The 23,133-nt window shown below is 39.2% G+C and overlaps 1 protein-coding gene across 1 annotated transcript in view; it reads left to right on the top strand.

Moving 5' to 3' along the window:
* Positions 1 to 3,315: 3,315 nt before the first annotated feature.
* PPP1R42 (protein phosphatase 1 regulatory subunit 42) overlaps positions 3,316 to 23,133 on the top strand; it is a 208,603-nt gene continuing 188,785 nt past the window's right edge. Inside the window, exon 1 of the mRNA XM_053715095.1 lies at positions 3,316 to 3,447. Within this exon, the coding sequence (XP_053571070.1) occupies positions 3,316 to 3,447 (132 nt within the window). The remainder of the gene's footprint in view (positions 3,448 to 23,133) is intronic.

Genomic DNA, 23,133 nt, shown 5'->3' with positions numbered 1-23,133 from the left:
AGAGGTCTTCTGAGGTGGAGGTCTCATTTTCTTCTAAAGTAGCCACCCGTGTGCCTAAATCTGTGATGTCTTGTTTGATATCTGCTAGGCTGTTGGTGACGGTATTTTGGAAAGCATCAATTTTTTCCCATAGTTTATCGAAATTTGTATTGATGTCTTGTTTAGACACAAGGGCTTTCAAGTCCGCTTTTGTAGCAGGGATAGCATCGTCATCCATGAGCTGAGAATCTGTGTCAGAGATATTATCTTCCTCTAGCCCCATATTAGTGGGTTCTGGAGTTTTCTCACTTCTGGATGGCTTAAAGAATAGATTAGCTGTAGGCGGTTTAGACCCCTGAGTAGGCTTGTTTTGCTTCCTAACAGACATGTTGATAGAGGGTTAATCCCTGATTACAGAGTTTTTGATAATATGTCAGATCCAGCAAAGATTAAAAGAGCAAGCTAACCTAGTTAATCCTGCTCCTGCTTCTCGCCTATCCTGCTATGGTCATAGAAAAGTTTATAGTGAATTATGTGGAGGATAGATGAGCTATCCCAAGACAGGTCTGGATAATGATGAGGAAAGAGGCAGATCCCCAGCCCCTATTTTCAGGAGGGTATTGTAGTGTCCCCTATAGTTATTTATTGCAGCTACACACATACATTCAGCAAACCTTGCTAGCTTAATTGAGTTTCTCCCAGTTTTCTGGCTGAGTCCATCAGGCAGGGGCTAAGTAGTAGCGTGCTTTGTTGCAGTGCTTAAATAGCATAATGTCGTTGCTGGTAAGGGGAGATTGCTTAATCTTAGGTGTAGCATGAGATTTTTTCCATTACAGTTATGTATTGCAGCATTTTATGAGCACTTAGCATTTATTTAACCATTTCAGCCGAGCCTTTTCTGTTTTATAGCCATGTAGTTCAAACATAGTAGATAAGGGGTAAAGTGGATCTAATGAATCCAATCCTAATGTGAATCCCCTTTCTCATAAGAATAGGTTAAATGTTCCTGTGTGCAGAAGAAATAAAAGCCGTGCTATAGAATCTTTATTTTGTAGCAGAACCGGCCATTTGGTTTTAAATGTCAGCTTCAACAGTCTCTATCACCTTCAACCACTGTATATTAAAATGTGGTGCAGTTTAGCTTCCAGCTTTTATAATTATATCAGAGCGTTAGTCATATAATATTGTTATAGAGCCTTTATATACAGTCCCTTCATTGTTGCCATCTGCTTTCTAACAGCAGACATGTCAATTTTTGGTAGAGTGTGTACACAACACCTCCCTCGCTCAATAAAGTTCCTGATATCCAAACTCTCTTCCAAAACCGCAATAAACTTCACCCCTCACATACCCTCTTACCGCCACAGGCGCACACAGTATGTCTCCTTCTGCTCATTCCAGATCCTCACCGGATATATTTTGCCGCTTTATAACCTATCTTTAGGTTCTATTAATGTCTGATGTTGCTGCTTGTAAACGATTTCCCCTCAAGGTAGAAGGTTTATCTTGGGCATATTGTGCGCCTAATAGATATGTTGCCGTTCATAGTTAGCTACGCCACACATCCAAAATGGCACCCGGTACTCACTTTCTCCATGTATCTCCGGGATTGTAATAAACTCTTAATGTTCGGCAAAAGTTCAGATGATCTCCCGGTATGTGTACCTCCTCACCCTGAGCGTTCAAGGAATATTTTTCTGCTTGCCTTCACTTATATGCCAGCTAACAGTACAGCATAGCACGGAGCTCACATATTAAGCTGCCATCTCCTTCCAGCTCCAGGCTCCGCCCCCCTTAATTCTGACTTAAAGGGACATTGTACACTAGATTTGTCTTTGCATAAATGTTTTGTAGATGATCCATTTATATAGCCCATCTGGGAGTGTTTTTGTAACAATGTATAGTTTTGCTTATTTTTAAATAACATTGTGTTGATTTTCAGACTCCTAACCAAGCCCCAAAGTTTTAGATATATACTGATTGCTTCTGTTTGTATAATGGGTTTTTTCATGTGCAGGGGAGGGGTGGTTCTGCTATTAGCCCTTTTCAATGGGTGTCTAAGGATAATCTCACCAGCAGTGCTAAATTGGGGGATCTTTTCCAGATAAGCCCCGCCAAAAAGTTAACCCCCGCCACCCAAAAAGACAGTGAAATGAAACTTGGGGAGGATATGAAACTTGTAGTTGGAGTTTTTACTGAACAGGGTGAAATGAAACTTGTACTTTTAGTTTTTTATTGAAGAAGGTGAAATTGGGACATGTCATGAGGGGAGGATATGAAACTTGTACTTTTACTTTTTATAATCCCAATAATTTATGTGAGTGATTTTGGTTTCGCTATAAACGCTCGGCTTTAGATGTAAAGCAGATACCAGCAAGCTTTAATGTGCAGCAAAGGGGGGTTACTTGCAGATTTCACTCTGGCAGCCGCTTCCATATTCGGTAACAACTGGGCAAGGAAGGACGCATAGTCCCAATGTGTGGGCGGGGCCTGATGGGTTCCGTAGACATCTGAATAAGAAGAGCAAGTTGCCAGAAGAATCAGCAAGGAAAGCTCGCGGTGTTGGTTGAGGCCTACCTAAGTGCAAGTAGCGAGATGGGGGAGAGCAGCCCGGATAAGGTTAGAGCAGAGAAAGTTCTTATGGGTGATGCTCGGGCGAGAGCTTTATTACCGACGTGAATTAACTTGGTTGTATAACAGATTAAATTGAATTATTGAAGCATGGCCAGCTGTATCTTGTTTAGGTGCTATGATGCATATATGATACACGAGACAGGTAAAACATCAAAGGTCAAGGTTGCGTAGCGTGCGTGCATAAAATTGGAGCTTGAAAAAGTGGCGGGGCTTAACTTTTCGCGCGTGCACTTTTTGCATTAGTGGCGGGGCTTATCTGGAAAAGATCCAAATTGGGAGCTTCTAAGTAAGTTTTAAAAATATTTTATACTGGATTTGTATATCAGTATCTGTCCATATTATTCTTCATAGTAGTGTCTATTAGATGCAGTTACATGAAAATTGGTGTATTACTGCCCCTTTAATGTCCCTTTAATGTGTCATGAATTAGTAATTTATTTTTGTGTAAATATTTAAATTATGTAATAAATCAATTCTACTGATGCTTTTAAGAATTCAGCTGTTAAAGTAATTGTTATAAGCCCTTTAACACTGAAGCAGTCTGGCTGAGTCTCAGTAATAGGAAATGTCATAGTTTTTATTGTACACATACCTTAAATTCACTACATGTCTTCTTCTTTCTCATATCGATTCCTAGGCAATGAAAACCCTCACATAACAACTGATACTGTTCTCGGTGTATTGTAATTCTATATAACAATAATGGTGCGTCTAACAGTGGAGCTAATCACAAAAAGCAGCAATCAAGCAAGGAATCGAAAGGATGAATCCCTCCCTCATGTCTTGAAGAAGATAACTCATTTGAATTTTTCAAATAAAAATATCGATGACATAGTAAGTACTTTTTCTAGAAAAAATGTGATCTATATTACCTAGTTATGTATACTTTAATAATTCAGTATGTGCTTATATATTTTAAATAAACCGCAAGCATCCAACTGGTGTGGGAAATGTACTGTAATAATTGTGGTTTTACTCTGATTCATCCTTGCAATATATTTTGAAATAGATACTTTGAAACATATAGGTACAGAAACAAATAAAAGCGTCGTCTGGTGGGAGGCAAATTTTATCTTGTACCCTCTGCATCACTGACAGTAACTCTTGCTGTATTTAAACAGAAATGTTATGTATGTCTTATTTTTTTCTTTTTCAAAACATCCAAGTAAAATTATTATTATTATATTTTTTTTAAATGAGCAATACTCTAGAGGGACAAAGAACTGTTGATTTTATTTAGGTGCCTACAGCTATGACATGATGGGCAATGCTATGTGCATTACTGAATCTTTATAAGCTGGGATATAGAGTATATTATTTATTATTTAGATACTGTATATTAAATCAAGGCTTGTGAAATACTGAGTGCCACTGCGGCTGGTGAGAGGTTCCAGGTCATAGCTGTTCTCTTCCTGTTCCTGGGCTTTTGCAAATCTTTGTGGAAGCCGGAGTCAGAGATATACTCTTTTTTCCCTTCAGCTTCTTGTCACTGACAAAGTCAATGTACTGAATATTTTAGACTGGCTCCAAGATCATTCAAAGGGTTAAAATACTTTTGCCTATGTTATGTGTATTCAAGTAGTTAAATTACAGCTGTGAGTGTGTCACACAACAGTGATTTAACTCCTTGATTGTCCATTTGTTTTTGGGGTAATTAAGTTAATTTAAATTAGTTACTGCTGGCCCTTGCTTCATTTCCCTTTATATTATGTGAGTATGCTTTTATAATTCTAGATTTAATGATGTTAAAGGGACATGTCACTGGCTCACCAGATATTTTGAGCTATGTCCAAGTAGAGCACTGGAGCTCACTTTAATTATGTGTTAAACACATAGGGGTCAATCACAATCCTTTAGAACAAAAACGTATCTAATGTTTTTCTACAGAAAATCACCATTAAAATCATTTGATACATTTTCTAAAGGATTGTGAGCAACCCCATAGTTAGAGCATTATATTATTGCATGCATATAACACATTAAAACGTTTTCTTTTTGTACTCTTATGTTCCCTTAATGGGACAGTCTACTCCAGAATTTTTATTGTTTAAAAAGATAGATAATCCCTTTATTACCCATTCCCCTGTTTTGCATAACCAACACTGTTATATTAATACACTTTTTACCTCTGTGATTACCTTGTATCTAAGCCTCTGCAGACTGCCCCTTATTTCAGTTCTTTTGACAGACATGCATTTTAGCCCATCAGCGCCCTCTCATAAGTAACTCCACGGGCGTGAGCACAATGTTATTTATACGGCACACATAACTGTCTAGCTGTGAAAACTGTCAATGCACTGAGATAAGAGGCGGCCTTGAAGGGCTTAGAAATTAGCATATGAACCTATGTAGGTTTAGCTTTCAACAAAGAATACAAAAAGAACAAAGACATTTTGATGCTGAAAGTAATTTAGAAAATTATTTAAAATTGCATGCCCTATCTGAATCATGAAAGTTTAATTTTGACTAGACTGTCCATTTAACATTCAACTACAGAAATATTTAAAGTGATGGTAAATTCACCCCAACAGTTTCACATATTATGAAAAGTCTTCTCCTAACTAGCATATTGATATGCTTGTTTAGCACAAAAGTCAGCTGTACTCTAATTTATCAGCGTTTTATTCACTCTATATTAGCTCATCTAATGCAGCCTCTCACTACGATTTTCATTTGGCTTACTTGACTGGCAGCTGTTGTAGCCAATCGTAGCCTCACCATGCGCCCCATGTAAATGAATTACAGCACGCTCCCGTGCTGATCACGGTTTATGTTGCGCAAATAGCGTAGAGGGTCGCGCATGCACATTTTAAATTATAGGCAGAGTTCCAAGCACGGGAGCGTGCTGTAATTCATTTACATGGGGCGCATGGTGAGGCTACGATTGGCTACAACAGCTGCCAGTCAAGTAAGCCAAATGAAAATCGTAGTGAGAGGCTGCATTAGATGAGCTAATATAGAGTGAATAAAACACTGATAATTTAAAGTACAGCTGACTTTTGTGCTAAACATGCATATCGATATGCTAGTTAGGAGAAGACCTTTCATAATATGTGAAACTGTTGGGGTGAATTTACCATCACTTTAACAATTGTAGTACAGCAGCTATGTAATTGTTCTTTCTCTCTCCCAGTTTGTATTCCCACAACAACTCAACTTTCACAATAAATTACAGTGAGTTATGAACTTTGTATGCTTCAAAAATAGCACTGCAATATTATAACTGGTAATTGGAGTACTCACCTTGCCTATTTCACCTCTGTCAGTCATTTTTCCTATTTCCCTAAATTTACAGAAGTCATCGGTCTCCTTATGAGACAAGTGAAATAACATTTAACATGACATTTGATCCTTTCATTGCTAGAGGGAGAATTGTAAAACAAATTTATTCATTAAGGTTTCCTAATTTAAAAGAAAACATTAGGAATAAAATGCAAATTTGTTTCACTATTTAGAATGTTTTTTAAATGTTATGTGACAAACATATTTATATTCTAAAGTTGTTTTTTGTGAGGAAAATATTTTTGACTTATTTTATTGCATGTAGTATCAACTATTTGTATTAGTGGTCTGTTTTGCTGGCATAAAGGGAAGATCTACAAATACAGCTAGATTAAATGGACAGTAATTAAATGTGCAATTTATATTAAAAGAGTGTGCAATAATGATTTACTTTATGTAAAAGGGTATATTCTAACTTTATCAACACCAGAATTTTTGTTGTTTAAAAAGATAGATAATCCCTTTATTACCTATTCCCCAGTTTTGCATAACCAACACAGTTAAATGAATACACTTTTTACCTCTGTAATTACCTTGTATCTAAGCCTCTGCAGACTGCCCCCTTATTTCAGTTCTTTTGACATACTTGCATTTTAGCCAATCAGTGCTCACTCCTCTGTAAATTCACGTGCGTGAGCTCACTGTTATCTATATGAAACACATGAACTAACGCCCTCTAGTGGTGAAAAACTGTGAAAATGCATTTAGATTAGAGGTGGCCTTCAAGGTCTAAGAAATTAGCATATGAACCTCCTAGGTTTAGCTTTCAACTAAGAATAACAAGAGAACAAAGCAAAATTGGTGATAAAAGTAAATTGGAAAGTTGTTTAAAAATACATACTCTATTGGAATCATTAAAGTTTTTTTGGGACTTGACTGTCCCTTTAAGATTTCATGAAATATTTACCTGTTCCTGTGAAGGCTTCAGCTGCAGAAAATATCCCCAATAAGATGGTTATCCCTTGCGCCATTGCTATCTTGCGAAGCACACTCCTTGTATTTAGCCTTTCTGCTTGGCTTCCAGGAGCAGATTTACTGCTCATGTGTAGTGGCAAATGAGTCCCTAAAGCTGACACACTAATGTGTATTGTATGCATGGCAGATAAAAGCCTAAAAAAGGCTGATCTAGAGTGATCAATAAATAAACAAAACAGAGTATATCTGTATAAGAATATATTTAATAATATAATTATCACACACTATAAGAAAGTCTCATCTGAGAATAATCACAATTTTATTAATAAAACAGCTTTCTAAAAGTAACTAATTCATGCACAAATATAAAAAACAGTTAAAATCAGTTAAATGAGATCTCTCTCACTTGCACAAAAATTACACAAAATTGCTAACTATCAATATAATTGCCTAATCTGCACCTATATCTGATTCTATGGGGCGCTAATAAACACCTAAATAAGCACCTATGTGTGGTATAGGGTACAGCCAATGTAACCTCTAAATTGTGATTATTCTCAGAAGAGACTTTCTTATAGTATGCGATAATTATATTATTATATATATTCTTATACAGATATAATCTGTTTTGTTTATTTATTGATCACTTTAGACCATCCTTTTTAGGTGCCTACAGTTCCTCTTTTATCTGTTTATAATTCTTTTACTAGGTTGTAGGGACCTTGTTTTACTGTGGTGCAGGTCTATTTTATTTATAGCACAAGTAGTGTTGTTCTGTTATAATTATTGTATGCATGGCAGCCAGGCATCTCAAGCCATGAATATGTACAATGAGATGGGAAGGAGTGGGTTGCAGGTATGTCAGGGGCTGTACCGCCAGCTTGTCATTTTGAGAAGAATCCACTACAGACATAAGGGCTGCTGGAGGAGCATTTTGGGCTAGATTATAAGTGAAGCTCTAATTTATCTTGCACCCGTAAATAGGAAAATGTGCCCGTTTACGGGCGCGTAATAAAAAATCAACCTTTACAAGTGGCAGGTTTTTGTTACCGCAAGCTCACAGTAGCAATTAGCAATCAGATCAGTGTGTGTGTGTGTGTTCTGTTGGTAGTAGTGTGACGTATAGTATAGTGATCTATAGCTGCAATTTTAAACCATCGTCACCTATCAAGAAGTGATTAGGTAATTATGCTGTCTCTATACACAAGAGAAATGCCACAAATAAATAAAAAAGAGAGCTTAAAGGAACAGTCTACTCCAGAATTTGCATTGTTTAAAAATATAGATAATCCCTTTATTACCAATGCCTCTGTGATTACCTTGTATCTAAGCCTCTGCAGACTGCCCCCTTATTTCAGTTCTTTTGACAGACTTGCATTTTAGCCAATCAGTGCTGACTCATAAATAACTCCATGGGAGTGAGCACAATGCTATGTATATGGCACACATGAACTAGCACTGTCTAGATTTGAAAAACTGTCAAAATGCACTGTATAAGAGGCAGCCTTCAAGGGCTTAGAAATTTGCATATGAGCCTACCTAGATTTAGCTTTCAAAAAAGAATATCAAGAGAACAAAGCAATTTTGATGATAAAAGTAAATTGGAAAGTTGTTTAAAAATGCATGCCCTATATGAATCATAAAAGTTTAATTTTGACTAGATTGTCCCTTTAAGGATGTAATCCTATCTTAAGAAAATTGATTCAGTGCTCATTTTCCCTCTTAGTTTATTGTTATCCACTACAGGCATTTTCATTGTATTTTGTTGCTCTATAGCCACATCACAAGAGAACCTGCAGTCCGTATTTAACAAGCAGCGGTCACTAGACTGCTGCTTGCCTAACCTTTCGCCACCTCTTAGGTGGCAAATTTCAATCTCCCCAGTCTCGTCCGACCGGGGAGATTGCCAGCTCCTGCCCGCGCGTGATTGGCTATGCGCAGGCAGGGAGCGGAATTCAGCCTGCCAGAGGTGAGCTGCAGCGGACAGGGGAGCGCATGTGCGCTCCTGTCCACCTCAGCTTGATAAATCGACCTCATAGTGTTATTATGAGTGTAAGTGTACTTTGTAATGTATTTTTGTTGTGTTTTGTGACATTTTTTGTTTTGCAAAAGTTAACCAGCGCTGAGGTCATGGTAATCATTCTAACGTAAATCATTTTTGCACTCACACGTCTGCATTTACTTTAAACTTGTAATACAAGCTCAATTTAACTTTTGCGCAAACAAACGTGAAAACCCGATATCGCTCGTGCGCAACCGATACCACTCCACTCGTAATCCGGCCCCCAGTTGGCTTTACAGTTTAGCTAGAAAACTAAAACATTTTCATACATTCGGGCATTAATAAATGAAGGAGTACTGTTTAGAATAGGACAAGGTCTGCTCCTGTAATTCTCCCTTCATTGCATACTTTCTTTCTAACCACAGGATGTTGATTGCATTTACAAAAGGAGATTCTACAGTAGACATTCAAATGTTTTTTAAAATACACAGCAGAACATTTCAATAACCATAAGATACAATTCTAAAATATGATCTGTTTGCTAACGTGCTTCTGTTAACAGTTGCACTGAGACTGATCACGGTAAACTTACGCGCAAGCTGCTGCTGATTCTGCTGTGCAGTCGCTTTGTGCATGCCTCTCTCAGAGCCCTGTTATTTGTGTACAGCAGTGAAATGATCTTATAAAATCATATATTTGATTTATATCTTGACTTACTTTCTAATCCCACTTCAACAGCTTTGTGATATGATTTGTTTCCATCAGATCTTGGCCTCCATATCCCTTGTGCCAGGGGCTTTACTACAAGGGTCTCAGAGGTTTCAAATGAGACTGGGCCTGTACCTTTAAGGGGCCCATCTGGCCCTGCAGTTAGTAGTGGCATCACTACGGGGGGATGTCCTGGACTTCACCTGCATCGTGTCTGGTCCCCTTTGTGTGCTCAGTGTAAGAAAATTGTATGGATTTGCCTTTTTAATTAGATGACAAGGTTTCCAAGATGGGTTGCTGTTTGCTGTAAAGAAAAAGCTGCCCCCTATTTGTACAGTAAGGCTACACGTGTGCATATTTATTTATTTATAAAATATTTTACCAGGAAGGATACATTGAGATTTCTCTCGTTTTCCTGGGTTCCATATCCTCTGGTATGGAATGAGGAAGGAAGACAGAGAAGCAGATCCTCTTCCTCCTATGAGGTTGCTAGCTCAGCTTCTGCTGATTAAACACAACCAGAAAGGATGCTGTTGTAATGGGGGCCCCGCCACAAGCTTTGCCCTGAGGCCCAGTAAGATCTAGTAACTCCCCCTGTCTCATTCCAGTACACTGATATTGCAGTCTGCACCATGCATAGGTGATTAACTAGCAGAGGTTTTTCACATGTTCTGAGCTTGTCATGTGTAGAATAAACAGCCAGTTCTCTCAGGTATTTATCCCCCTGGCAATGACCTTTCTGGACAGGTAACATTGGCTTCCAGGATCATTTCATGCTTCCTTAGTAATGCTCCAGAGTAACTAGACATCATGCCCCAATAGCACTAGAAAACTGTTCAAGTAGGCTTCAGCAAATGTACATAGAAGAGATCATGAGAAGACTTTTCTTATGCATGTATACAATGTGCTGTGTGTTGTATATGTCAATTTGTAAATATAAATAAAACAAAAAACTAGGCTTTGCACTAGAGCCATATTACTTAAAGGGACAGTTTACCCAATTTTTCTCCCCTTTGAATTGTTCCCACTTATTCATTTTACCTGACTGAGTGTATGAAATTGTTTACAAATAGCTCCTTTACCCATATTCCGGCTTTTGAAATACCTGATGTAGCCTGTGTGTCCCAACCTATACTGAAAGTTTCTTCACTGAAGTCTAGGCTATTGACAAGCCTATGTAAACACAGCTATGAGAATAAATTACACTCCCAATGGGGTGCAGAATAGTTAAATAATAAAATATTAATTTTCCATTGTACTCTCTGAGTATTGAGCTTTAGTTTACAGACAAATATAAGATAAGGAAGAGAATCTGTGTATACAAAGGGATAACATAACCTCACCCGGGTTAGCCCCCCATATTCAAAATTTGAACAAATGATTATTCCATTTGTTAGATCTTTGTTAGATCAGGTTAGATCAACAGTTTTTTTTGTTAGATCTACTCTAAAATATGAAATATTAACAATCTTTTTCAGGGGGGCTAACCCGTAGCCAGCCCCCCCCTCAACAAAAATGTTGACAAAATGTTATTGATTATGATAGCTCCATGTTAGATCAGGTTTGATCAGCTAAAAGTTTTGTTAGATCTAGTCTAATTACTGAGATATTGCATTTTTAATTAAGGGGGGCTACCCCCCCTCAACTGAAATCTGGACCAAATTTTAATGATTTTGATAGATATACATTAGATCAGGTTAGATCAACTGTTTTTTTCGTTAGATCTATCACGCAAGCGGCGGTATTATCAATCCTATTTTGTGTGCAGGGGAGGAGTGATCCCCGGGTTAGCCCCCCCCCCTCAACTGAAATCTGGACCAAATTTGATTGATTTTGATAGATATACATTAGATCAGGTTAGATCAACAGTTTTTTTTCGTTTGATCTATCACGCAAGCGGCTGTATTATCAATCCTATTTTGTGTGCGGGGGAGGGGTGATCCCCGGGTTAGCCCCCCCTCAACTGAAATCTGGACCAAATTTCATTGAATTTGATAGATATACGTTAGATAAGGTTAGATCAACTGTTTTTTTTCATTAGATCTATCACGCAAGCAGCGGTATTATCAATCCTATTTTGTGTGCGGGGAGGGGTGATCCCCGGGTTAGCCCCCCTCAACTAAATTCTGGACCAAATTGTATTGATTTTGATAGATATTCGTTAGATCAACTGTTTTTTTCGTTAGATCTATCACGCAAGTTGCAGTATTCACAATCCTAGTTTGTGTGTAGGGGAGGGGTGATCCTCGGGTTAGCCCCCCTCAACTGAAATCTGGACCAAATTTGATTGATTTTGACAGATATATGTTAGATCAGGTTAGATCAACAGTTTTTTTCGTTAGATCTATCACACAAGCGGCAGTATTCACAATCCTATTTTGTGTGCGGGGAGGGGTGATCACTGGGCTAGCCCCCCTCAACTAAAATCTGGACCAAATTTTATTGAATTTTATAGATATGTTAGATCAGGTTAGATCAACTGTTTTTTTTTTGGTAGATCTATCATGCAAGCGGCGGTATTCGGTAGCATGCAGGAGCGCATGTCCATGCACAGACCAGTCAGTGCTTTTGCACGCACTGTGTCCATTTGGCCTGTGAGGGACGTTATTATAACCCTCACAGGCGGGGTTTCATAAAAAATAATGTGCCATATCTCCTAAACAAAACCGACACAAACGTTAGTTTTTGCAGCACAAATCAGCACAAACACAGCACAAACAAATGGTATATTTGTTTTAAAATTTAATAACATGGGGTGCAAAGTGGGCGGAGTTTCAGCAAATATAATGTGCTAGATTTTCTAAACTAAACCGGCACAAACGTTTTTCTTTCCAGAACAAATCATCACAAATGCAGCACAAACAAATGGTATATTTGTTTTTAAAATTTAATAACATGGGGTGCAAAGTCAGCAGAGTTTCATTAAAAAATAATGTGCAATATCTCCTAAACCAAACTAAACCTTAGTTTTTGCAGCACAAATTAGCACAAATGGTATATTTGTATTCAGTTTTTACAAATATGGGGTGCCAACTTCACAAACGTCTTGCACTGCGCAGCAGTTACGAGCGTATTTCTTTCACTACATGCGCATTTTTTCCATAGGATTACATCGAAAAAATGTGCGCATAGTACAAGAAATACACTGTAACTGCTGTGCTGCGCAAGAACTGGCGTAGAAGCCCTGCGCGTTCAATGTAATCTAGCCCCTAGTCTTTAATAAAAAAAAATGGTGGATAATGGTCTTGGGTTTCCTTCTGTTTTCCATCAGGTGGACTCCAGGGCTAGGGTGGTCATGACTCAGCCAACACCAGAGAGGTTGGGAGTCACTTAGATGGGGTCAAGCTGCATTTCGTGATGTCCCCTTACCCCACCCCTGCTTTGTTGAGCATTACCAGCAGCGAATGTTGGTAGGCATGCTATTAACACCAATGTGAACTGAGATGTAAGAGGTATGAAAGTTAATACTTATCATAATAAAATCAGCAATATTAAATGTGATAATAGGAAATGCATTACTTGTAATTTTATAGAACACAATACTAAAGAATGTATTTCTTCTGTTATAGGACAATTGTATACTATAAAATAATCCCATAAAGTGTAGAATAATCTTCCATTCCCTGCTTCCTACACCCTGGTGGTATGTGGGGGGTGTAGTTTGTCACTGCTGGATGTCTCTTGGTCTTGTGCAGAGCTTTGGGACGGGGTTATAATAACGTCCCTCACAGGCCAAATAGACACAGTGCGTGCATGGACATGCGCTCCTGCATGCTACCGAATACTGCCTCTTGCGTGATAGATCTAACAAAAAAAAAAACAGTTGATCTAACCTGATCTAATGTATATCTATCAAATTCAATAAAATTTGGTGCAGATTTCAGTTGAGGGGGGGGCTAGCCCAGTGATCACCCCTCCCCCAAACACAAACTAGGATTGTGAATACTGCCGCTTGCATGATAGATCAAACGAAAAAAACAGTTGATCTAACCTGATCTAACGTATATCTATCAAAATCAATCAAATTTGGTCCAGATTTCAGTTGAGGGGGGCTAACTCGGGGATCACCCCTCCCCCGCACACAAAATAGGATTGATAATACCGCTGCTTGCATGATAGATCTAACAAAAAAAACAGTTGATCTAACCTGATCTAACGTATATCTATCAAATTCAATAAAATTTGGTCCAGATTTCAGTTGGGGGGGGAGGATCACCCCTCCCCCGCACACAAAATAGGATTGTGAATACCACCACTTGCGTGATAAATCTAACAAAATAAAACAGTTGATCTAACCTGATCTAACGTATATCTATCAAAATCAATAAAATTTGGTCCAGATTTCAGTTGAGGGGGGGCTAGCCCAGTGATCACCCCTCCCCCGAGCACAAAATAGGATTGTGAATACCGCCGCTTGCGAGATAGATCTAACAAAAAAAACAGTTGATCTAACGTATATCTATCAAAATCAATAAAATTTGGTCCAGATTTCAGTTGAGGGGGGTTAGCCCCCCTCATTAAAAATGCAATATCTCAGTAATTAGACTAGATCTAACAAAACTTTTGGCTGATCAAACCTGATCTAACGTGGAGCTATCATAATCAATAACATTTTGTCAACATTTTTGTTGAGGGGGGGCTGGCTACGGGTTAGCCCCCCCTGAAAAAGATTGTTAATATTTCATATTTTAGAGTAGATCTAACGAAAAAAACAGTTGATCTAACCTGATGTAACAAATGGAATGATCATTTGTTAAAATTTTGAATATGGGGAGGCTAACCCGGGTGAGGTGATAACATAATATCTGATTTTACCTGCAAGCTCAACGCATTTTAATAGGTTGTGGTTTAAAAGCAGAAAACCAGCTAATTAATTTACACAAATAAACCTGATAATGAATTTCTCATACATTTTATACTCTGCAGCTGGTATAACAAGTCATTGAAAATATATGAAAGGAAAAACAATGTTACAGTATACTGTCCTTTTAATGTGGGAGCACATTCACATTGTACCGCTACATTAGGTCTGCACTGATAAATTACAGCTGGTTGTATGCTTATGGCTTACCTGTAAAACTGTGTGTCAGTCTCACAGGGTATTCAATGGGTTGCAAGTTGTTTTATGATGCAGCATCTCATAATACAAATAAAAAATAAATATCTATTGATAATATCATAATAACATAATTTAAATATGAAGTTGAATGTTTAGAAATACAAATGGTAAAAAAAAACAATAGAAAATAACATAGAAGCACCAAATCTCAAACATGTTAAAAATACTAATTATTAAACAGCCCTTAACGGACCACTACATCCAATATAATTGAACAATTAACAGATACACAATACAAAGACAATGCAATGGCACTTAGTTTGAATTTGAAATGAGCAGTAGTATATTTTCTGGCAAATTCAATTAAATCCAATGTTCCCTCAGCCTTCATTATGTGACAGCCATCAGCCAATTACAAAATGTGTATACTGTGCATGCTCATTAGGAGACGGAGCCTCAGAAAATGTGCATATAAAAAGAATGTGCACGTTTTTTAAATTGCATGCTTCATATGAATCATGAAGCTTGGATTTGTCCCTTTCAGAGACAATAAATGAACCCACGCTATTTGTAGTAGTTTGAGAACACCCACTAGGCAATGCTCCAGTATTGAATATTAATGATGCTTAAACAGATCCATTGCCATATCCCCTAAGAGGGTAGTTTATTTTATTGACACAAGAATGATCTATGGTTTGAACATAATGGTTGAGTTCAACTTATAAAAGTGTATACTGCTCTGCCATGGCCTAATTCTCTCTTCAACTCTCATTCCTTCCTCACACTCCTGTCAGCTAAACTTTTCCATAACTGCACCTATTATGTGGGCCTCAGTCAGTAAGACTTGCCCAAAGCTTTTAAAGTTTGGCTTTGAAATGTAAGCTCACTAGTACATCTGTTCCTATGTAAATGTGGTTTACAATGACTTACAAGCCAGTTGCCGCTACCCTTTATGTTTTATGTAAATGTCTTTTAGTTATTGTACTCTGTAATTTTATACCTAATATCACAGTGCTGCCTGATATGTTGCTGATTTATAAATAGATAGTAATAATAATATACCTCTGTTGCAGTTGCTCTGTTAAAGTGCTTTACACATGATCCATAGTCTAGTTTTCACTGAGTATCATACCTCATATAACAGTGCTTGACAAACCCAGGTGCCTGGGAGCCACTGGTGGCTTAAAGAGCCATAATAGTAAAAAAAACTGACACACTCTAATTTGTTAGAGGATGTCATTTTAAGACTATTAACCCTGCACTACTGTGTTTTTAACTCCAGCAAAGTGGTTGAACACAGTAGAAGTATCGCTCGGGAACCGCAGGGCACTGCTGATCTACAGTGGAAACCGCCGCTGATCCAATAAGCAGCACATCTAAACTTGCGAGTAGTGTTGCTGGTTTGATCAGCAGGGGTTCCTGCCGAGTACAGCAGTGCTCTCCAGATCCCAAGCAGTATTTCAACTGTGTTTTTTTTTATATCAAGGACAGTACAGTATTATTAAAGAACATTTACAATATATGGTACATATCATATATTTTTAACAATGTATTATGTACTTGGGATATTATAGTCCTTGTTTTTTGTCCCCTTGAACTTGATTGGTCACTCTTGGACCTGCAATAATATGGTGATTTAAAGCTGGGGGTTACAATAGACAGAACATAACAAACATTGAACCAAAACAAAAAGAAAAGGTTTGCTTTTTTAATGAAGATAATAACATTGATATATAAGGTTAGACAATATTGAAGAGAAGATGCAAATAGCCAGAACTGAATAGGATTAAATTGCATATCCCAACATTTTATGTATTGTGTTTGAGTGAAATTCAAATTACTGCTCATTGTAATTTATTAATGGCTGTTCCTCTTAGATTGTGAGTGGTTGGTTACTATGAATAATTAGTTCTATAATCAGGAGGAGATATTTGTTTGTCACTAATCTCTGAGTGTTTGATATTTGTTTAGAGGGCGGGAAACCATAATGCTCTAGTACGTTACTACCCAGCTACAGTTTTTTTCTTTCTTCTCTCTGGCGTGTTTTATTAGGCGTTTAGCTAATTAGGGTTGTTGTTTATGGTAGGCTAGATCACCTATACCTCAGACATCTTATCTTATGATAGTTCCATCATTTGTTTTATTCTTTACATGGGGGTGGTAGATCTATAGAATGCATATCAGTCTCCCCCACCGCCGACTCGGCCGCAGACAGCGCCAGAGGAGGCGATCCATATATTAGAAGTAGCCACCCATTATTGTATGTATTGGCATCTTCCTGATATTATCTGTGTATAAGTCTGTTTATGATGGTGTTGGAATTGCTTAAATATGCGTTTCTGTGGATGTGGTGGTAATTAGTTGTGTACTTTGTTCTGAGCAATTGCGTGTGTATGAGCAATAAGGGTTACAGATAAACATCTTGTTAAAGAACATTTCAATGATAAACTTTTCCATAACTGCACCTATTATGTGGGCCTCAGACAGTAAGACTTGCCCAAAGCTTTTAAAGTTAAAACCTGTAAGAGGTATAATTTTTACATTCCACACATAAACAAATCACAAAAAACAATAAAAAACAAAAACTGCTCTATATCTTGCATTGTACATACATAGGCTTTGTAAATCTAAGAGTGTCCGTCAGTTGTTAGGTAACTGAAAATTTAGTGCTGTCTAGCTTAGCTTGTCCTGTAAAATACTCATTATAAATTTGCTCCCTACTCTGTATATCTGACCATAGCAAATACATGCTTTTTAGTCTCTGTTTCACAAACTGTTAGAGAGGATTTAGGACTTCTCCTTGATGGGATCGGTCGTCTTGTTGTAACAACAGCAGGAGGTATTTTTGAAGTGTCCATGATCTTTTTTGAACTGTGCGATGTAGTGGGGACTTTATCTTGTAGCGCATAATGTGGGGCTATGCCTGAGTAGTCTCTGGAAAGCAGAAGGTTCATTATCTCTTGTTCCTTGACCTCCCGTGACCCCCGAGCAGCCGTGATGGATCCGGTTCTTGTTATTTTGGTTTGCGTGGACTCAATGTCCCAGAGCAATACCAGATGTCAAGAGGTGTGTCCCATTCACCTATATTGTAATTGTAAATGTCCGGCCTTGTTATCTGTACTAGCGTCATTTTTATATGTTTGCTATTTGGTATCTAGTTCATCTAGCTTTGGGAGAGACGATCCGTCTTGGACACCATTCCAGGAGTTGTTTTTTACAATATTTTTGTTGCTCCTTATTGCAGGTGTGAGTGCTGCTTTGAAGCGGCTGGGTAGTTGCTTAACCCCTTAATGACCACAGCACTTTTCCATTTTCTGACCGTTTGGGACCAAGGCTATTTTTACATTTCTGCAGTGTTTGTGTTTAGCTGTAATTTTACTCTTACTCATTTACTGTACCCACACATATTATATACCGTTTTTCTCGCCATTAAATGGACTTTCTAAAGATACCATTATTTTCATCATATCTTATAATTTACTATAAAAAAAATATAAAATATGAGGAAAAAATGGAAAAAAAACACACTTTTCTCCAACATAGGTGTGTCCGGTCCACGGCGTCATCCTTACTTGTGGGATATTCTCTTCCCCAACAGGAAATGGCAAAGAGCCCAGCAAAGCTGGTCACATGATCCCTCCTAGGCTCCGCCTTCCCCAGTCATTCTCTTTGCCGTTGCACAGGCAACATCTCCACGGAGATGGCTAAGAGTTTTTTGGTGTTTAAATGTAGTTTTTATTCTTCAATCAAGAGTTTGTTATTTTAAAATAGTGCTGGTATGTACTATTTACTCTGAAACAGAAAACAGATGAAGATTTCTGTTTGTAAGAGGAAAATGATTTTAGCAACCGTTACTAAAATCGATGGCTGTTTCCACACAGGACTGTTAAGATGAATTAACTTCAGTTGGGGGAAACAGTGAGCAGACTTTTGCTGCTTGAGGTATGACACATTTCTAACAAGACTTGGTAATGCTGGAAGCTGTCATTTTCCCTATGGGATCCGGTAAGCCATTTTCTTAGTTTTAAATATAAGAATAAAGGGCTTCACAAGGGCTTTAAAGACTGGTAGACATTTTTCTGGGCTAAAACGATTACTTTATAAGCATATTTAATGGTTTATAACTTTGAAGAGTTATTTTAATCTTGGGAATTCTGTTAAAAAAACGGCAGGCACTGTATTGGACACCTTTTTCACTGGGGGCCTTTTCTAGTCATAGGCAGAGCCTCATTTTCGTGCCACTAATGCGCAGTTGTTTTTGAGAAGCAAGGCATGCAGATGCATGTGTGAGGAGCTCAGATCCACTGAAAAAGTTTATTGAAGGCGTCATTTGGTATCGTATTCCCCTCTGGGCTTGGTTGGGTCTCAGCAAAGCAGATACCAGGGACTGTATAGGGGTTAAATGTAAAAACGGCTCCGGTTCCGTTATTTTCAGAGTTAAAGCTTTCAAATTTGGTGTGCAATACTTTTAAGGCTTTAAGACACTGTGGTGAAATTTTGGTGAATTTTGAACAATTCCTTCATACTTTTGCACATATTCAGTAATAAAGTGTGTTCAGTTTAAAATTTAAAGTGACAGTAACGGTTTTATTTTAAAACGTTTTTTGTGCTTTGTTATCAAGTTTATGCCTATTAACATGTCTGAACCATCAGATAGACGATGTTCTGTATGTTCGGAAGCCAAGGTTCCTCTCCATTTAAATATATGTGATGAATGTGACAAACAAAGTAGGGACAATGATGCCACTGATAATAATGTTGCCCAAAATGATTCCTTAAGTGAGGGGAGTAAGCATGGTACTGCATCATCTCCTTCTATGTCTACACCAGTCTTGCCCACTCGGGAGGTCCCTAGTTCATCTAGTGCGCCAATCCTCCTTACTATGCAACAATTAACGGCTGTAATGGATAATTCTATTAAAAACATTTTAGCCAAAATGCCCACTTATCAGCGAAAGCGCGACTGCTCTGTTTTAGATACTGAAGAGCATGAGGACGCTGAGGATAATGGTTCTGACATGCCCTTACACCAGTCTGAAGGGGCCAGGGAGGTTTTGTCTGAGGGAGAAATTTCAGATTCAGGAAAAATTTCTCAACAAGCTGAACCTGACGTTATTACATTCAAATTTAAATTGGAACATCTCCGTGCTCTGCTTAAGGAGGTGTTATCTACTCTGGATGATTGTGACAATTTGGTCATTCCAGAGAAATTATGTAAGATGGACAAGTTCCTAGAGGTCCCGGTGCCCCCCGAAGCTTTTCCTATACCCAAGCGGGTGGCGGACATTGTAAATAAAGAATGGGAAAGGCCCGGCATACCTTTTGTCCCTCCCCCTATATTTAAGAAATTATTTCCTATGGTCGACCCCAGGAAGGACTTATGGCAGACAGTCCCCAAGGTCGAGGGGGCGGTTTCTACTCTAAACAAACGCACCACTATCCCTATAGAAGATAGTTGTGCTTTCAAAGATCCTATGGATAAAAAATTAGAGGGTTTGCTTAAAAAGATGTTTGTTCAGCAAGGTTACCTTCTACAACCAATTTCATGCATTGTTCCTGTCACTACAGCAGCGTGTTTCTGGTTCGAAGAACTAGAAAAGTCGCTCAATAAAGCATCTCCTTATGAGGAGGTTATGGACAGAGTTCAAGCACTTAAATTGGCTAACTCTTTTACCTTAGACGCCACTTTGCAATTAGCTAGATTAGCGGCGAAAAATTCAGGTTTTGCTATTGTGGCGCGCAGAGCGCTTTGGCTAAAGTCTTGGTCAGCGGATGTGTCCTCCAAGAACAAATTGCTTAACATCCCTTTCAAGGGGAAAACGCTGTTTGGCCCTGACTTGAAAGAGATTATTTCAGACATCACTGGGGGAAAGGGCCACGCCCTTCCTCAGGATAGGTCTTTTAAGGCTAAAAATAAAACAAATTTTTGTCCCTTTCGCAGAAACGGACCAGCCGCAAATTCTACATCCTCTAAGCAAGAGGGTAATTCTTCTCAAACCAAGCCAGCCTGGAGACCGATGCAAGGCTGGAACAAAGGTAAGCAGGCCAAGAAGCCTGCTACCGCTACTAAGACAGCATGAGATGCTGGCCCCCGATCCGGGACCGGATCTGGTGGGGGGCAGACTCTCTCTCTTCGCTCAGGCTTGGGCAAGAGATGTTCAGGATCCTTGGGCACTAGAAATAGTTTCTCAAGGTTATCTCCTGGAATTCAAGGAACTACCCCCAAGGGGAAGGTTCCACAGGTCTCAATTGTCTTCAGACCAAATAAAAAGACAGGCATTCTTACATTGTGTAGAAGACCTGTTAAAAATGGGAGTGATTCATCCTGTTCCATTAGGAGAACAAGGGATGGGGTTTTACTCCAATCTGTTCATAGTTCCCAAAAAAGAGGGAACATTCAGGCCAATTTTGGATCTCAAGATCCTAAACAAATTTCTCAGGGTTCCATCGTTCAAAATGGAAACCATTCGGACAATTCTTCCTACCATCCAGGAAGGTCAATTCATGACCACGGTGGATTTAAAGGATGCGTATCTACATATTCCTATCGACAAGGAACATCATCGGTTCCTAAGGTTCGCCTTTCTGGACAAGCATTACCAGTTTGTGGCACTTCCATTCGGATTAGCCACTGCTCCAAGAATTTTCACAAAGGTACTAGGGTCCCTTCTAGCGGTGCTAAGGCCAAGGGGCATTGCAGTAGTACCTTACTTGGACGACATACTGATTCAAGCGTTGTCTCTGCCTCAAGCAAAGGCTCATACGGACATTGTCCTAGCCTTTCTCAGATCTCACGGGTGGAAAGTGAACGTAGAAAAAAGTTCTCTATTCCTGTCAACAAGAGTTCCCTTCTTGGGAACAATAATAGACTCCTTAGAAATGAAGATTTTTCTGACAGAGGCCAGAAAATCAAAACTTCTAAGCTCTTGTCAAGTACTTCATTCTGTTCTTCTTCCTTCCATAGCGCAGTGCATGGAAGTAATAGGTTTGATGGTTGCGGCAATGGACATAGTTCCTTTTGCGCGAATTCATCTAAGACCATTACAACTGTGCATGCTCAGACAGTGGAATGGGGATTATACAGACTTGTCCCCGACGATCCAAGTAGATCAGAGGACCAGAGATTCACTCCGTTGGTGGCTGACCCTGGACAACCTGTCTCAAGGGATGAGCTTCCGCAGACCAGAGTGGGTCATTGTCACGACCGACGCCAGTCTGGTGGGCTGGGGCGCGGTCTGGAAACCCCTGAAAGCTCAGGGTCTATGGTCTCGGGAAGAATCTCTTCTCCCGATAAACATTCTGGAACTGAGAGCGATATTCAATGCTCTCAAGGCTTGGCCTCAACTAGCAAAGGCCAAATTCATAAGGTTTCAATCAGACAACATGACGACTGTTGCATATATCAACCATCAGGGGGGAACAAGGAGTTCCCTGGCGATGGAAGAAGTGACCAAAGTAATTCAATGGGCGGAGATTCACTCCTGCCACTTCTCTGCAATCCACATCCCAGGAGTGGAAAATTGGGAAGCGGATTTTCTGAATCGTCAGACATTTCATCCGGGGGAGTGGGAACTCCATCCGGAAATCTTTGCCCACATAACTCAATTATGGGGCATTCCAGACATGGATCTGATGGCGTCTCGTCAGAACTTCAAGGTTCCTTGCTACGGGTCCAGATCCAGGGATCCCAAGGCGACTCTAGTAGATGCACTAGTAGCGCCCTGGACCTTCAACCTAGCTTATGTATTCCCACCGTTTCCTCTCATTCCCAGGCTGGTAGCCAGGATCAATCAGGAGAGGGCTTCGGTGATCTTGATAGCTCCTGCGTGGCCACGCAGAACTTGGTATGCAGACCTGGTGAATATGTCATCGGCTCCACCATGGAAGCTACCTTTGAGACGGGACCTTCTTGTTCAAGGTCCGTTCGAACATCCGAATCTGGCCTCACTCCAACTGACTGCTTGGAGATTGAACGCTTGATTTTATCAAAGCGTGGGTTCTCAGATTCTGTCATTGATACTCTTATTCAGGCTAGAAAGCCTGTAACTAGAAAAATTTACCATAAAGTATGGAAAAAATATATCTGTTGGTGCGAATCTAAAGGATTCCCATGGAACAAGATAAAAATTTCTACGATTCTATCCTTTCGACTTCCTGAGAGGAGGAGCTAGATGGAACACGCGAAAGCAGCGTGTTTAAAGCAGGAGCTCGATGGAGATCTTACACCGGTCATAGTCCGTTGTTGGGGTATGCAATTTACTCCCTAGGACACGACCCTACCTGTGTTGGGGTTTTTGACCTGGAAGTCTACCTTTAGCCGATTAAGGCTCAATCGCTAGAGCCACAGCTGTAGTGATCAACTATCTATGCTGAAATAGAGTGCACTTTACACTAAAAGCGGAGACTAATGCCCTTGTCACCTGAAGAATTAACTCAAGAGACGCTAAAGTAGCTCACACTGTGAGCAACGATTATTACCATATGACAGTCTAGACGGACTGATTACACTGTCACCGCCATAAAACTCTGGGCTATTGCAGTTTAACGCACCTGC

Source organism: Bombina bombina, chromosome 5 (genome assembly GCF_027579735.1).
Source record: "Bombina bombina isolate aBomBom1 chromosome 5, aBomBom1.pri, whole genome shotgun sequence".
NCBI classification, from domain to species: domain Eukaryota; kingdom Metazoa; phylum Chordata; class Amphibia; order Anura; family Bombinatoridae; genus Bombina; species Bombina bombina.
This window is presented reverse-complemented; position numbering and strand designations above follow the sequence as displayed.